Source organism: Branchiostoma belcheri, unplaced genomic scaffold (genome assembly GCF_001625305.1).
Source record: "Branchiostoma belcheri isolate BF01 breed outbred unplaced genomic scaffold, Haploidv18h27 scaffold14, whole genome shotgun sequence".
Lineage (NCBI taxonomy): Eukaryota > Metazoa > Chordata > Leptocardii > Amphioxiformes > Branchiostomatidae > Branchiostoma > Branchiostoma belcheri.
Window position 1 is genome coordinate 1679544 of NW_017802824.1, and position 17523 is coordinate 1697066.

Consider the following 17523-nt stretch of genomic DNA (forward strand, 5'->3'; position numbering starts at 1 on the left):
TCATTTGTTAACTTTGTAAATCTCTGGCCCAGTTTGATATTGTTAAAAAGAGAGAGGCGTAGATCTCTGTACAATGGGCATTCCAGGACAAAATGTTTTTCATCTTCTATACAGTTATTTTTACAGAGTTCACAGAGCCTATCATTCAAATTAGGCCACACCGATTTAATTCTATGGATGACATCCGCGCGCGCATTAATTTTCGCCCGATCTCAAAAAAAAAAAAAGAATCACGTATTCCGAGGCTCTGGCCTGGCTTTAGGCCTGGGTAGTGCATGGTGGTGATAACTCTGGTTGACGGCAGCCAGGCTACCGAAGCTCCAAGACTCAAGAACTCAGTACATACGTACAGCAGTGTCGATTCATATATTCCGCAAAAATCCAGCATGTGTCGGCCTGTCGTATACGTCGCTATGTAATGCGCCAAATTCACAATACCAGGTTTGTATTCCTGTGGTTTTCTAGCATTTTTATTTTTGGCCGGATTTTTATTTTTTTCGCCCGCGCGCACTAGTTTGGGGGTCTTCAGAGGATGTCATCCATAAAATTAAATCGGTGTGGCCTTACTGATTTTTTCCTTACTGTATGTTAGCTTTTTCAACCCCTGTATGTCATCATTTGCTCTCCAAAAGAAATTAAATGTAGTTTCATTTTTTATTAATTGTGGCATAATTTTTGGTATAGGCTATGCAGACATCAGGAGGAAGGTTGAGAGTGAAGGGTGGATGTGCTGTAAGGCATTCTTCTGGGCAGAACTGTCTGACAAGGTGGAAGGAGGAATCAATATCTTCCATGGCAAGTGTGCCCCCTGGCAGCAGTGGTGAGAACTGCAGCTTCAGTTCTACATTGTACTAATTTGTAGTACATGTATGTACAAATGTACCTGTAACATTCCATGGTAAAGACAAAAAATTTAATTTCAGTGGACAAACTACCATTAAAAAGATACAAGTTTCCATTTTGTTTTGATCCACTTTGCAATACTGAAAGCTTTAAACTGTTCTTCTTGGAATTTCTGTTTCAACTTGAGTTGTGTATAAACCTAACAATATTTATTGAGATGCCAAGTATGGAAGAAGATGCAAGAATATCCCAAGTAAAAGGCAATCACAAGTGAGGATTCAATAAGGCCCAGTTGTGGTCTAAAGTTCAAGAAGTAAACTATTTTGTTACTGCTACTACTGTACTTGTAAGATACAAGTGGAAAGATTTTGTTATTTTTGATACAAGAAGTTTGAAAGATGACATCTCAGAGAATTTTTTTTGGGTGCAGTATTGCATCCAGAGATGCTACAATGCACAGTATTTATGCTGCAAAGTATTTTTGATACAGAACAGAGCAGAGGATCTATTTTTCATATATTTGTTTTTGCCTGAGATTAACTGGAATGGAAGAAAAGGAAGATAACAAATATATTAAAGGGGTGTTCTAGCAACTATTAAGGACTCATTGGACACCTTGTAGTTTACGTTAGTTGTTACTTTTGTTTATCTATAGTACATTTACATATTGACTAAGAAGAGCCTTGAAAAAGAAGTGCGTTGATATATTTTTTTCTTAATCCTACTACTTAGTACTTGGTTGTTGCAAAAGTGCAATTAAACTCTTGATGACAAGCATATTCTGTGTAGCAAGTTTTTCGGAGGGATTCTGAATCATGGAGGAAATAATAGGTTATACGTTTTGAAAAATGTACTGCTCTAAGACCTGGCAGATGTTTAAATGGTAACTACAAAATGTAGGCGGATGAGCGACAGAAAAAGTACTAAATTCCTGTCTTTTCCTAATCTCCAAGCAGATGTTTTGGTGGCTGCAGAGACAACATCAAATTGGCCAGGCAGTTACGGTTTATGCTGGCGTAAAAAAATACTAATACAAAATAGGAAATCCAATAAAAACGCCTAAAACACACCGAAAATAAGCCGAACCCCAAACCTTTGCTTGGAGAGTATTTTATTCCAAATCCAGCAGGTTTTATCATTATTATCGATGTTAAAAATGGGATAGGAAGCAACAGTGAGAAAACTGTTAGAAATGAAATGTATCATGACTTCACCACGTAACATCTGCTTTGAGCACACATACCAATGACTGCCAGATCTGTTGTGTCTCTAAGACCATGTTGAGGTGGTCATGAAGGTTGAACAAATGATGGTATGGTGAAAAATCTCTTTAAATTCATTTCTTGACATTTTCGTCTATTCGTTTGATTTTGGCATTCTACGACATTGGTATCGTTTTTCAATGTTTTTTTTTTTTTGCAACTTACGGTATATATTTGCTCATTTTACAACTGTTTTGTACGATTTACAGTATGGTTGAAAACTTTTTTTTTTGAAACGGCCGAAAACTCATGCGCGCGCGGATGTCATCCATATAATCAAATCAACATGGCCTAAACTACTAGCAGGAGACTTACATGTACATGGGCGAACTAAACATGTTTACCCAGAAGTTCATTAAATGTGAACTACATACCCCTGTTCCTGGTCACCCCAAAAATGAAGTCAACACACAAATGATCCAAGAACGCAAATGTAGAGGACATTCTTTCATGTTGAACAAAACGTCATGGTAACTTATTATAATACATGAACACTTACATGGCACTTTCCCTCGCACTTGACTTTCTAGAGACTTTTGAAAGCAGCTCTAGCTGTGCTTGACATTATCACAATTCAAGTATACATATCTTCACTCAAGCAGCTCCTTTTACTTTTGTTACTTGGTTGTACCAATACTGACTTCACAAAGGCGACTTGACACTATTTTGGCACACCATTCTATAGTGTAGTTTTCAGTTGCACTTTTCTATGTAAGTCGTAGACTATGTTCTTGTATAAATACAGCTTTTTAAACCCTTCATAGAGAGCTTGGAAACACCATAGACGTCTAGTACGGCTTGCAGATACTGGTACAGACGTACACATCGTGAAGGATTTTCGCTGGGTGTCGAGAATTGCCCTCGTTTCATTCATCTCAGTTTGCATTCGCAAACGACGTTCTTAGTTCTCCAGGTTTCTTCACATGGTTTACTTGGTCTTGTTCGAGGCGCCCCTACTTGATGAGAGGGGCCCTTGTGAGGACATGCCGGCGTGCAAGTTTCTGAAGGTACGTTTGGTTTTGTGTTGTTTCTTCTTCAGCGACTCCTCTGTCTTTTCCTTGATCAATGTCTCGACCCTTCTCAGCTGTGCTTGGAGGTACTTCACCTTTTCCTCAGCCTCCTCACGCGCCTGGCGCTCAGCCTCCTCACGGGCCTTCCTTTCGGCCTCTTCTCGGGCTAGTCTCTCCGCCTCCTCTCGGGCACGTCTCTCGGCTTCTTCCCGGGCTCTTCTCTCGGCCTCTTCCAGGGCCTTTCTCTCGGATTCTTCCTTAGCTTTCCTCTGGGCATCTTCTTCCGCTTTCTGCCTGGCTCTAAGTTTCTTCATCCTTTCCTCCTCCCGTCGTTTCCTCTCCCGTGCGTCTCTCTCCGCTCTCTCCCTCCTCCTGCGCTCCTCTCGTGTCTTCTTCTCTCTTTCCTTCCTCTCCCTCTCTTCCAGTTCCCTGAGTTCTTTTTCCATTCTTTCCTTCTCTTCCTGTTCGTGTTTCAGTCTCTCCTGTTCTTGTCGCTTCCTCTCTAACTCTTCGGCCCGTTTCTTCTTGTCGATCTCAGCTTGTCTTTTGGCTTCCTCCAGGCGTTTCATATCTTCTAGCTCCTTTCGCTTCTTCTCTTCCTGTCTTTTCCTTTCCTCTGCTTCTCTGCGCTCCCTTTCCTCGGCTTCCCGCCACAGCCTGGCGTGTTCCCGCAGGTCGTCCGTGGTGGTTGCTTTGGAGACGCCGTTCCGCGCCTGTTGTATCCTTTGGTGGTAGATGTTCCTAATTTCCAGCTCCTTTTCGCGCTCACGTATTCTCAGCCTAATCTTCTCACACTCCTCCTCCATTATCGTCACAGACTCTCGTGTTTCCCTGTGCTTCACCACTTCTGCCACGTATCTCTTTCTGCCAAACGCACTGGCTGCTTCTATCTCGTTTTCCAGAGTGGATAGTTTTTGAGTCGTACGGAGTAGCCTGTCTTCGGCGCTGGCGAGCCTCCGACGACCTTCCTCCATCTCCGGCAGTTGTTTCTCGATGAGCTGTTCCAGACGGCTGACCTCGCTGTTCGCCTCCCACAGCTGCTGACTCTTCTCACTGATCTCCTTCTCCAGCTCACGTCCCTTGTTTTCCTCCCTGATTTCTCCCCGCAGGTCCCTGACATCGTCCTTGTGCTGCTGCATCATCTTGGCGAAGTATTTGTCGGGCGACTCAAAATTAGTCAGAGCCGCTTTCTGTTTCTTCAACACCCCCCTCAAGAGCTCGTTCTCGTGATCTACGTCGATTATTTTACCTCTCAAGTACTTCACCTGGCTCTTCAAGTCCGTTATTTTCACAGCTCGGTCCTGTAGGAGGCGTTGGACGACCTCCGGTGGGTGGGTTTGGGGCCTTCGCTTGTCGGTTCGCCTCTCCTTTTTCCTGGTTTTGGGCAGCGAATATGGCTGGTTAGCTTGTCCCTTGACGCTCAACACTTGGAAGGACCTCTTCCCGTCGGCTGTGGTCTCTACATTCCCGCCATCGGCCGTGGTCTCGTCCTCGGACGGGTTGCGCGACGCCGCGGACGACATGCTGGAACTCTCCTCGGTGACCGTCTCGATGTAGTCTGACTGGCTGCCCGACTTCAGCTTCTGCAGTCGGAGGGACTCGGGTTTCTTCGGCGACGTCGACTCCGTTCCGGTCGGACGGGTTCCGAGGTACCGAACCACTCTCGGCTTCTGGTGTGACGTCATCGCTCAAGTGGCCACAAGATGCGGTGTTATTACAACATGTACAAAGTACTAAATTTGTCGCCCTTTGGATGTGTAGGTCCAAGAATATATTTTCCACGCGTTTTCAGGTGTCCATTTGAAATCGACGTGTCCATGCACGGTCCTCACTGCAATCAGATAGACAAATAGGTTGTCAATTTGTACAAAAGTTTCAGTAATATTTTTAAGATTCAACCAGTTTGTTTCGCACTAGTGAATGTATTCGTATGGAATGTTTGGGTAAGCCTTTGTTCCCTTTTTCAACTTTTAACTGGCGTCAAGAAGGATTATCAACTCCACACGTTCCACCTAACGCCGGAACACAAGAGGGTCACGCTACATATTTGGCTAAAGCGCTATCTTTCTGTAGTGTAAGTCCAGCATGTATAGACTGCTGTTGCGTGTGGGTTTTCAGTCATATATAACACCATGAAGCCAAAGCAAACACAACTTAGTGGAAAACTTGAATGAACTGCCCTCAATTTTCCGGCCCGTAACAGCGAAAGGGAAACAAATGCAACTAATGTTTTGTCGCTAATGCCTAAGAGTGGAACGGCTAAGAGCCTTCCCTCTTTTGTGCCTAAAAGCACTGCCTCATAAACAATGGAGCTACCAGCTTATGTCAAGGACCCTCTTCTAGTTTTTTTGTGTGTGCATATTTTTCGTGATATTAAAGCAGATATACGGATTTCTGGAATATTATCTCTTTTTATTATGTTGTTAACTTTCTGTTGTTATCTATTCACCGTCCAAATTCCTTGTTCGAAATCTTTTTACAGTGACAGTTTCTTTCCCCGTACGGCCAAGCTTTGGAATTCCCTCCCTGACAAGTGTTTCCCACCAACCTACATGCTACAATCTACAGGCCTTCAAATCAAACGTTCACCGCCATCTCTTGACATAGCCATGTTTCTCTCATATTTCTAGTTCAATGCCGAGAAGTGGTCGTTTAGGCCTTGCATTGAACCACTCCGTTAAAAAAAATCTATATAGTGTTCTTAATTTTAGTGAAAAACTAACCATATGAACGACGTGTAAAGATTTATCAGAGCATGTATCCTCTTGGCAATTTGGCCAGCATTGCTGAATCGAAAATCTTAGCGACGTTGCCCTAGCTCCGAATCTTGTGACTGAATATGTCGCTATGATACTCCGACTCACTCTTAAATAACATAGCTGGAATTAAACAACTTGTGTTTGTCTGCCGTGCCTACTTAGACCATTCAAACGTCACTTGAGCACGTTTGCACACCTGTCTTCAACAGGCTAACATGCATGATCTAACATTTTCCCAACTTGGCCAAGCCTGGTTAGAATGTGCCAGAAAGATACGACAAACAAGCTTGAACTACAGACGTAATTCCACGCAAAGATACTATTATACGCTTATAATCATATCGACGACTGGCGTGTATTTAATGGGTGATTATGACCCACAAATCGGTCTGTTGTTTTCTTTAATAGTTAACGCTATGAATGGACGTACCTTGTACCGCGTAATACGATGAGAACGTTGAGTCGTGAAGGCAAATCCTTGTTAGGGATTACTGCCAGGACCGTAGCGAAGGTACTTTTACCATGTTCTCCTCATGTGGTGGTAGAATAGTGATGTTGAAGATCTGTACAGGGCGACCACCGGCGTCGCTATCAACAAGCCACCATTTTGACTCTTCAAGTGCAGAGGTTCTGATGGGGGTTTTATGCGTATCCGAATTACCATCAGTTCTCATGTTTGGTTGATACAAGCATGTACTCTCCAAGCAGAGGTTAGTGGAGAAGATTGTTACCTTTATAATATTCCCCGTGTATTTCTGTCGCTACCCGCACCAACAGAAAACACGGGGCATATTAGAAAGGTAACAATCTTCCCCACAAACTTCTGATTGGAGAGTGACAAGCATGCCCGTTAGAAGCACGAAAAGTTTACCGTATGTCAGTATATACTGGGTGGTACATATGCATAATACGCGATAATTCATGATTTTGTTTCTACGAAACAACTTTCAAGCCGACGCCCTAGTAACCGAATACTGGACCTGGAAATCGAGAACACCTCCTCTCAGTTTGGGGTTAACCATGAACCCCCTTAAGAGCCCATGATTCCGGTTCATGCCTTGTACTATGTGCCTGAGTACAGGCTCCCTACCTGCTGACCCGTGTATGGAGGACCGTGACGTGGCCTATCCAAACACTACCTTTGTTTCTCGCTGTCGGCCTGTTGTTTGATTCCGTGACGTTACCCCTAACACAGCCCGGTAACGGCGGACTGCCTCGCCAAATTGATGATTGAGTGATTCCTGCGGACCAATAAACACGCCTAATGCTACAATCATGGTAGATGTGCTTACCGCCACAGGTATGCCTCACTTCGCCAGTACCTAGTCTCTACCAGACTAACTACGCTGGCTATATATAGGAGAATATAATGCAGGGGAGTTTGGCCGCCTTGTAGGTTTGACTAGCCGGAGGGAAAGAAACTACCTCCCCGCGGCCGGACTCCCTTGGCCCATTTTATTCTCTTTTTTTGCCGAATTCTACGATCCATATTCCCGTAGAAAGGCCTGGTGGAGGCTAGCCATTAGCAGCGAGACTGGGAATAGCAGGTAATTTACAGGTTGCCCAGTGTGACAAATCTAGACTATCGTCTCTGTTGCTAGTGGTATTATTGAGCCATGTTTAACTTAAAAACATTTGCCAGTTGAGGCTGGCCTCTAGTAGGCATCAGAGGCGGCTAGAAAGATTGTCAAACGTGACTTGACGTTACTAGGATCGACAATTTATCTTTACAAAATTTAGCTTAACAATAAACCATGCTAGCTCCTTTAGCGGACTAACTACTAGTACTTTGGCTATCTGTCTATTTGGCCTCTACACTTTCCAGCCGCTTCTGAAGCCTGGTATAGTTGTGAAGGTAGTATATTTGTGTAAGACGCCTCTGAAGAGCAATCTTCAAAGAATTACCATTCCTTATCTAGTTGAAGTGTTCAATGTACCAAATACCCCCACTGAAGAAAAGCACCTTCTAATGGACAGGTCGCCATGGTTCATTGTCTCTTTTTCGTTCGTTTTTTGTACGTGACATTTTAGCACGCTTGCTTTTGCAGACGACATCCTTGAACCAATGAAAAAAAAAACTGCATGGCTCGGAGAAGAATGATAATGAACAGGCTTTTAGAATTTGCTAGCGCTGTTCTGTGTTCCATTGTGACTTGTCTGAACATACCTTTGTCAAAGGCGCGGAAGGTTGTCCACCATAATATGGAAGACATCCTCTGAAGACTACAAAACTAGTGCGTGCGGGCGAAAAAAATCCAGCCCCAAAAAATGCTGCTAAACCGCAGGAATACAAAGCTGGTGTTGTGAATTTGCAGTAGTACATAGCGAATTTTACGACAAGAATGCCACACGGGCCTTTGCGGCATTTATGAGTCGGCACTGTACTGAGTTCTTGAGTTCCGTAGAGCGTCGGTAGCCTGGGTGCCATCCTCCGTAGTTACCGCCGGCTCCCTGTTGTTGCTAGTTACCAATAGTACCATGAACTACGGAGGTTGGCACTCAAACTAAAGCCTTGGAAGAGGTGATGATTGTTTTTTTTTAGAACAGGCGAAAATCAATAAGCGCGCGGATGTGATAAAAAAAAATTAAATCCGTGTGGCCTTATACAAGAACAAGTGTGGGATATTTCGTTACTACTGTTTTATTAACAGATTTTGGACAAAGATAACCAAGCCATATTGATAGTAACATCCATAAAGTTTAATCACTAGGCAAGTGCCACATGAAATGTGACGATTTACCTCGGTACTCAGTGTTTGCAGCAAATTGATATCCTCAGCTAGCAACAAAATAAACACATATCTGACAACAAAAACATTCACTCCGACGACTACAGAGTGTCTCGGTAAAATTTTCATTGCAAGGTTGGATAAGAGTGCTTAACAAAGTAATATAAACGCGAACCAGAATCTGACTATCAATAGTGAAGAAACTCTTTGCAAAAATCAGCAACGATAAACCAGCTTTCGGGCTGTCATCTCGATCTATGACTATGTACATACATGTGAACAGCGTTTTAAAGTGATGTTTTGTATTATGATTCCGACATGATTTTGTCCGCAAACTCTGCACTAGCCAATACTCTAGCATCCAAAAATATACATACGTCTCCGATTCACGTGGGTCCATATTATAGAGGTATTACGTGTTTGCCATTGTGTCAATGTATATAAAACTAGATATACTCTACATGTATATTAGCGTTATCATGTTAAAACTTCCGTTGATTATTCAAACGAAAACTTTGTAGATGTTGAATTGTTTTTAAAAGTAACATTGGCCTTGTATTCAGGCTTCTCCAACGCTTTACATAAATGTAGTAACGTTCATATTTTAAACCAGGCTTATCATCTCACGGTAGCCAGCCATGATCTGTAGATATAGTGAAAACCGTAAACAGAAAATCAGGGAGCATCGCATGATGTCCTGGTATACCGGTCGTCTTTATCTTCAAGCAAATGTAGGGTCTGTGTTTAACGTGTGTTTTCGTATGTCTTTTTGTACCTCTTTGTAGTACTAGTGGTCCGCATTTTTATCGCTTCACATATAGATATATCCCACAGAAAGAGAGAAATTGTAAATGTATTCACAGTACGACACAATGTATTTATTTTATGTGTATATGCACTATGCACTAATCCTGACCAGTGCATGCGTTTCTAGATGAAACTTTTTACGATAAGTGTATTTCATGTTTAATGAATAATGTTTGTATTACTTTGTATGTAAATTTTAAAAACTGCTTGTAAATTCAACAAAATTCAGGCTGTATGTAAGTCTGCCTGTTGAATAAAGATTCATTTATTCATTCAACGCGGATCACTAGAAAGAGGTACAAAAAATTCTAAAAACACGTGTAAAACACTGACCCGAACCCTATACATCTACTCAGAGACGAAGTTGTTGTCAGCTACAGTGTATCGCGCTTGTGGGAGAAGTACTTCCTGGCGACCCTGTGGCAGAAGGCGGCGAGGTTGTCGTGTTGTTGGACGGCCTGCTGCAGTCTGGGGTGGCTCAGGTCCGGCGTCAGGAGGGAGTGGAGGTGCCCGAACACCAGCGCGTCCAGCTCCGTGGGCCTGGTGGTTAAGACAGAGGGCCGATTTACACGGGGTAAAAAAAATCATTTGTCCTGCGTCAAACGGCGCGCGACATGTGTCGTGAGACAGATTTTTTGAGCGTGTAAACAAGCCAGCCTCCGCGCGCGTGGATTTTCCCGTGGCACATCCAGGGTGCACCACAAGAAAATCGACGCGCGGCGTCGCAGTCGCCGACGCAGGACAAATAATTTTTTGCCCCGTGCAAATCGGCATTATCATGAAGAAAACGACATTTTCAACGGAATGAGAAGACAATTTTCGCAAATGTTCGTGTTCAATAATGTACAGGAAGGTGAGCACCCTTGTACGTATATGTGTTGTTAACAAAGCAACAAACAGAAACGCTAAAACAGTCTTACATCTCTAATATCTGTGATACTGTTAAATTTGATTGTGTGAGTTTTTTCTTGTTACTTATAAAATCGACTTTTAATCTATAGCGGAAATGTGTAGGTTTTAAAGTGTCTCTTTATTATAAGCTCTTTATCATGATGCATTCTGTATGAAGGACAAGAACTTGAATGAGCTCGAAGCGTCCAAATAAACTCCAGGTATATTTGTTCTTCTAGACTCGACAAGACCTGTATGACTTACTTGGTGCCGTCGTCCCTCTCCTCCTGGTGTACCATAGCGAACACATCCCTACTGCTCTGCGGGATGTATTTCCCGTTCTGCCGAGGAGACACCGTGCCGTTGGCCGTCTTCTGGGCGCCCAGATCCTCCCCGTCGCCTCCGTCTTTGTTGACGACAGAACCGTTGTGTTGTGGCGTTTTGACGACATTCTTCTGGCCCGCCTGTGCCTGCAACTCTTTCTCCGCTTTGACAGCAGAGTTGATCTGGTTCTCCCGGCCTACAAGGGACGCGTTTTCATCAGGATTGCTTTTCTCCACAGCTCCCTCGGGGTTCCATCTGCCGACGATCCCGTTCGGTTTGCGCGCGGCCCGGAGAGAGTCGGCGGCGCCTCCCTTGTCCTTCTGGTCCCGCCTCTGCTCGACGATTGACGTGGAGACCGACTCCGTCACGATGCCGTCCAGATCCTCTTCGTACGTCTTTTCCACGAACTCCACTTCCTCCACTGACTGCTGCTTGTCAACATAGATTTTGGGCCATCTAAGAGAAGGATAAATAACTAGAAAGGTAACATTTGCAATGCATAATGTTCACCTTCGCAAATAGTCTGCTCTGTTAATTCTCACTCGAACACATTTATATATATGGTAAGACTGGAGTCTAAATCCCTCCTGCTCTAAAGCTGCAACATGATGTAACCCAACACTAGTTACCATGGTAACAGGCAAACTGGTTCCGGTCATTGACCTTTTTGGTTTGGAAAAGAAGAGGAAGAACGGTGTAATATAGGCCTGCATACCTGCGTCTTCCGCCCAGCTTGCTTTTCATCTTGTTGCCATCAGATGGCGCTTTCTTTTGGCTCTCCGACTCGGGTGCCTGTTCCTTCTCCTCCGCTTGTTGTCTCTTTAAGGGGGCCTTTGTTCCGTTTATGGCTTTGTTGGGCTGACTGAAACATCAAGGAGCACGGTTGATGCAGAACAATAGCTGGGCCTTCATAACATGTATGTTGAGGTGTTCTTAAACTCATTCTTTCCAAGAACTATCGCAGAGTGGAACTGTAGCTGTCACCAGGTACAGTAGGATCATTATCATTAGATAGCTTTAAGCAATGTTTAGAGTTAGATGCTAAAGGGTTCGGTATAAGAAGTCTTTCGGTGTAATGTAGCAAGCTGCCGCCGCGCCGCGTGCCTGGGAAGCTGGTGTGTTACGCCGAAGGGCGGTTATACCGGCTATGCAGATACAATGGATGCCTTGCTGACAGAAAGTATGAAATGTTTTGCTACTAAGGCTGTAAAAGTGTACTTACTGGTGTCCGAAGAAGTAGTTACTGCTGCCGAGTCTGTTAGACAGGGCCAGGCAACAACGATTCACCTCGTCATACACCTAACAGGAAAATACCCGAAGAGAACATGTTACACATAGAAAATACTGTATATAGAATCGCAATCCTCCATATATATCTCAACACGATACACTGTAGTCCTGGTAGTGGGACGTATATATAATATCCAAGCAGATTTTTCGGGGTTGCAAAAACAGTATGTCAAATTGGTCAGACCCGAGTACTCTAGCTCTCTAGATGAGCAGTTTTAAAACCATAACGCATTTACCGTCAGACATCTGCTTGGAGATTACGTATCTATGGGTAAATGGTATCATGATTTTTTGTACAGATGTTTAATTCACGGTTTTTAAATCCAATCTGAGGTATTTGTTATTTTAATGATCGATGATATGTTGTGTGCAGTGTCTGAAAACATTTGACATATTTCATGTGACATTTGATATGTGACATGCCAGCCAATTTGGAATGAAACTGAATTGAAATGCCGACGATATATTTTCAATGGTGTAATTCCAACATGCCCTGTCCTTGGTGCTGAACTGTATTCAAAGAGAATTAGCAAGCTATTTTTCCACTGTACGATGGTGTTTTGTTATAAAACTGACATCCATATCATATCGTGTGTATCACATGGCAAAATGTGTTTGTTTACTTTTGTTTATTTGCAGTTTACACTAAAAAGACAACAATACACTTACATAAAATTACAAATAATGTGCGGGGCAACCCAAATAGTAGATGGCTTCTCTATCCTTTTTAAATACAATTTGAACGTTGGAAGGGACTGACAATACTGTTGTTAATGAGGTAAACTGTTACATGTGGAGCATCTAAACATTATCGTTAACTGTTTCATATTCGATTTAGTCAGGATTGGCCTTAAGTCATGTTGGTTTCTGGTATTGTAACTGTGTACGTCTGAAAATTGATTGGAAGTTGAACATGAAACATGGAGTCCGTACTTTGGGGCTGGCCCAGCACATGGGTCTCCCCAGCCCCCAGCTATAAATCAGGTATGTCTTCGCGGCGCGGGGCTGGGGAGGCCCAGTTCGCGGCCATGTACATAGTTCACTGCACAAATTTGTTTTCGCTTGTCCTTTTCAAGTTGATTTTTTTGTTTTATGAGCACCAGCACCCCACCTGGCCGCATATGTCGTGCACCTGAACGTGAAGTCCGGTGAGGGCATTGTTCAGTAACCCATAGATGTAGATGTAGATGTAGATGTAGATGTAGATGTAGATGTAGATGTAGATGTAGATGTAGATGTAGATGTACCTGTTCAGCAGTCTTGTCCCTCCAGCCCAGAGCCCGGACGATGGTCCACACCGCCCGCTGTTTCCTCCGCGCCAGCAGACTGTTCAACGGCCAGGGGTAGGGCGACCCGTAACGGGGCTTCGTAACCTGCAACCACGTTTTTTTCTTTATTCCAGCGTTTCATGACTATAGACATGGTGACGGCACACGCAAGTTATATCAACTTATTTTTTGCCGCCACCAGCGCAGATGACTAATACAGGACAGGATAATACTCATTTTCACTTGACGTAAGTGAGGAAAGTTGACCTTGAATCCTGTGACCTTGAACTAAGACATGATATTGACTCTAGGACGCCCGCATATACGAATGTCAATTGTCATACTAGTAGTCATTGCGACATGCCCTGTCCTTGGTGCTGAACTGATTTCAAAGAGAATCACCAAGATTTTACTTCACCATACAACGGCGTTCACCCTGCTATCAGATGGTTGAAATATATCTAGTGCTTACCTGATATGCCGTGTCTTCGTCACACCAAGATGACCATAGCTGTAAAGGGATGAAAACATGTAAATCACTCATCAGGTATGGACACCGTAACAGGACATGTAACGTTACGTGTACATGTCATCCGTTGGCCTTGCATTAAAGGACATGACTTACTGAGTTTTCATCTCTAACGTGCGTTGAAGGTATCAGTACACAGTTTTCGCCCTATGTGGATTTCTGTAGTTAAAGAGCCCAAAATGAGAAGGCTCGACGATGTAAAATTTATAGAGGGTGCAAAAGGAAGTTACAAACTTTGATATGTTTGTGTTGAAGGTACACCTACAAAATATGTGAAAATCAGCTCAAGTTTTGTCGAATGGCAGTCTTCAGACCCCCATGGCTTAGGTTAAACTGTTGTCAAGTTCTTTCTTTCAAAACAGCAAGCGTGTTGGTTAACCTCCGTACCTCTGCCGGTTTCAGCACATTCTCCACCAATGACATGTAGGCTTTCATCTCGGCCTTCTGCCAAACCTCCAGATGACTGCCCAGGTTGAACTTCTGTCAAACAAACAAGCACACGAACACAAAAAAATTACATGTTTCTTGCATCAATTTTATCTTTAACAATAGAGATGTAACGTTTGCAAAGCACATTGTTAACCTTCACATGGTCTAGCTTACTACTCTGTTCATCATTGCTCTAACTCATTCATATACAACTGTATAATATATGGTGAGCGGCCGCTCCAGGTCTGCCCTGCTGTAACCCAACATCACACAGTGTCTCCTACAGCACCAGTTACCATGGTGACAGACGTCTGGTCCGGGTCATTGACTTAATTTGAGAAGAGGAAGAAGAAACGGCGCAAAAATAATATATTTTCATTATTATCGAACATTTTGTTACCGCACGAAGAGGTTTCGAAAATATTTTATGTTCAAAGCCGTAAATTTTAATATCAGACGCTGTTTCCTTTTTTTTTACAGATTCCTAATTACCTTGGCATTAACAAATGCCCTGATTGGCTCCCACTCCGCCACCAGATGTTCCCCTGCCCGCACGAACGGGACCTTACCTGTACCGGGAAAACGGCAGGGAGGATTCATTATGGAGGTAGAAAAGGCAAAATAAAAATCTAAAACTTTCATTGGTGGTATTGTGATGTTTTTGGTATCAAGATATTAAGAGCTGTCTTTAAAACTAGAAAGGTAACATTTGCAAAGCAAATGCATAATGCTTACCTTCACATATGGTGTGATCTGTTACTTCTTACTCAAAAACATTCATGTGTATGGTATAAATCCCTCGTGTTACAAAATTGCAACATGATGTTACCCAACAGACTAGTTACCATGGTGACAGACGTCTGGTTCAGGTCATTGACCTTATTGGTTTGGAGAAGAAGAAGAGGAAACAGAGCAAAAACAATGTTTCCCTTAGGTAAACATAATACTGATATTTTCACCAAAAAATTGTAAATCGTACAAGCTTTCTGTACCCAGTACCTTGCATGACAAGGAGACAAAATTTCAAGCCTTAATCCATGAAATTAAGTGCAAATCCAAAGTTCTGGCAAGTTGATTTGATACTGTACCTGTGGGAGACATATCTTCGGCATTCGTCCTCGACACCACTTGGAAATCCAGGTCGTTCATGTGGAGTAGTGTCTGGTAACATAAAGTACACAATGTACATTTATGAGACTTGATATAAGTTAACCGTTTAATACCTGTTGCTATTTCTGTAAGAGTCTGGCCTATGTACCACTACCATGGTTTAATTTGTCACGTTTCGTGCATACATGTGCTGGATGAATTATTCGTGGCAAACATGCTTTAAAAAATCACTAATAGGATTAAGTCAATAAATTATCTTCTTACTTTGACCGCCAAGCAGTTGGCGTTGTCGTGTAGTGTCATCTGTGAATCTGCGAAAGAAAACGACAACGACACATTTTGGTGCAAACAAATTAAACACTGTTTGTCAGTCTGAATTGATGAATGCAAGAATAAAGACAAAGAGAACTTGATTTTTCAACCCTACATTTCTTATGCAAAAGTTAGTTTTGTTGGAATCAAACAGAATTGGGAAAAGAACACTGCATGTACATGTACCTGGAAGTGGCTGGTAGAGCTGCGCCCCACGCGGCCATTGTGGGTCGATATATGCTGGTAACACAACAACAAAACGATTTATAATATACAAGTTCTGTCACTATCATGTCTATCACATTTTCATAGGTTACGATATGCCTAAAGTGAAGGATTCCATCAGTCATTGTACATACGCATTGGAACGCTGATGGAATGCCCAATATTCGACGTGCTTAGTATATCTGGTCGTTTCCAGTCTAATCTCTCCTGTTTGTTGTCATTTTTTCACCGAGCTGTTAGAGAACACTTAGCCTGGAAGCCACACTGTCCTCAAGGCCAATACACAGACCCAACCCCCATGGAGCTAGACCCTGAGCAACAACGTAACCACGAGTGTCAGTGGTAAAATTTCCCCGGGGACATTCTGGAACCCAGAAGCTTCGGTAGACTATCCCTGGCAAAAGTCTGGCACCCAGGCTACAGAATGAGTTTGTCAGCGTGGGTGTTGGACCAGGCCAGACGAGCCTGGCTGTCAGACATGTCAGTGTATGTTTTTCTTGTGGGCGTACTCGCCCACTTCTTGGTAATTGGGTAGAGACTGTGTACCTAGACTGTATGCTTGAAGTATGTCAATAGGAGGCGGCGTTGCATGGACATTCTTGACTTTGGTTGTAGCTTAAGCTTGAACGAGTCAAGGTCAAGTTTCAAAACAAACCTTCCCTCTAGACATTGGTTCGACCAGGCTAGCTACCAAAATGGTGGATGTTTTCGAAAGAGTCTCTCCATTGCTGACATTTCGGTACTGTTACAGGGCAGACACACTGCATACAGACTACAAAAGGACATGGTCTTTATGGGAAGCTAACAATCTTGACGTATGTCATACTGGTCGGTCTAGCCATCCATATTCTATTTCATAACACCATAATCTTGTTTATGACGGTGATTCTAATCTTAAATGATCTAACCGCTATAGTTCATTTTAAGGTACAATTAAGTGTGTAATGCCTTGGTTGTTTAATAGCAAATATGAGGTTTGGGGGTGAAATCATGGAAATACATATGCCTGCCTCATTGTTCGACCTTGCTTTTTGTGGTAGGGGACATGAGGATGATGACATCCACCAATACACAAGCCACAGTCTAGATCACTATATTATCTGTAGCTACCTCTACATAGCCATCACTACATGGGCATAATGTTTGTCTTGTCAGGCCAGGAAAGGTACCGTTGGTACTTACGTGCGTTGTGTGACACCGCTGCTTCGGACACGAAGGCAGGCATGATGGCAGACAGACGACTTCCCGGGCCTCTTGCGCAGGACAGTGCCCTCAACACCGGGGGTGAACCATCCGATCACACAGGTAGGGGGTGTCGTGAACCTGTACAGTTGCGTACATTGACTTCACAAAAGCCTTCATTTACAGGGAAGGCGGCATCTTTACTAGCTGCACTTTGAAAGTTTGCTCTCTCAACATTTTGAAGTTTGTTTTGAGAGAGTTTTGCGTCAGTGTAGACCCTGGAGTATGGAGTTAGGGCACGGGGATAGGAAAGGCTGTAGATGTATGGCAGATGGCAAATGGGGGCGTTAGAGGTCGCAACATGAGAAGGCCGACCCCATAACGGGGCGAATCAAAATAGACAGCGGTGCCCTTTCTTCGTTTTCCCCCCAAGGTGAGTATGCAGGGGGGTGATCGTTACTTATGGTTCAATCAGGGATGAAGGTTTATATATGATGTGACGAAGACTTATGTGTGAAAGGTGAAATTTATGCTTGCTGAGCAGTAAATTTAA

General features: G+C 43.2%; 1 protein-coding gene across 1 annotated transcript; it reads right to left on the minus strand.

Moving 5' to 3' along the window:
- Window positions 1-2539: 2539 nt before the first annotated feature.
- Window positions 2540-14199, minus strand: LOC109464523 (trichohyalin-like). The gene is made up of 9 exons (XM_019761530.1): window positions 14100-14199; window positions 13656-13694; window positions 13163-13288; window positions 11848-11924; window positions 11341-11487; window positions 10566-11081; window positions 9816-9950; window positions 4939-4946; window positions 2540-4802 (listed from the first exon to the last, which is right to left on the minus strand). The coding sequence occupies exons 1-9, from the start codon at window positions 14145-14147 to the stop codon at window positions 3034-3036; spliced, it is 2865 nt and encodes a 954-aa protein (XP_019617089.1). The 5' UTR covers window positions 14148-14199; the 3' UTR covers window positions 2540-3033.
- Between the last annotated feature and the right edge of the window lie 3324 nt (window positions 14200-17523).

Excerpts from the sequence above, each read along its gene's own strand:
- LOC109464523 (XM_019761530.1), bottom strand. The coding sequence starts at position 14,147 with ATGAAAGCCTACATGTCATTGGTGGAGAATGTGCTGAAACCGGCAGAG. Across the intron at positions 13,695-14,099 it reads ATGTGCTGAAACCGGCAGAG|CTATGGTCATCTTGGTGTGA; the intron begins GTACGGAGGTTA and ends ATCCCTTTACAG. Across the intron at positions 11,488-11,847 it reads AACTACTTCTTCGGACACCA|TCAGCCCAACAAAGCCATAA; the intron begins GTAAGTACACTT and ends TTGATGTTTCAG.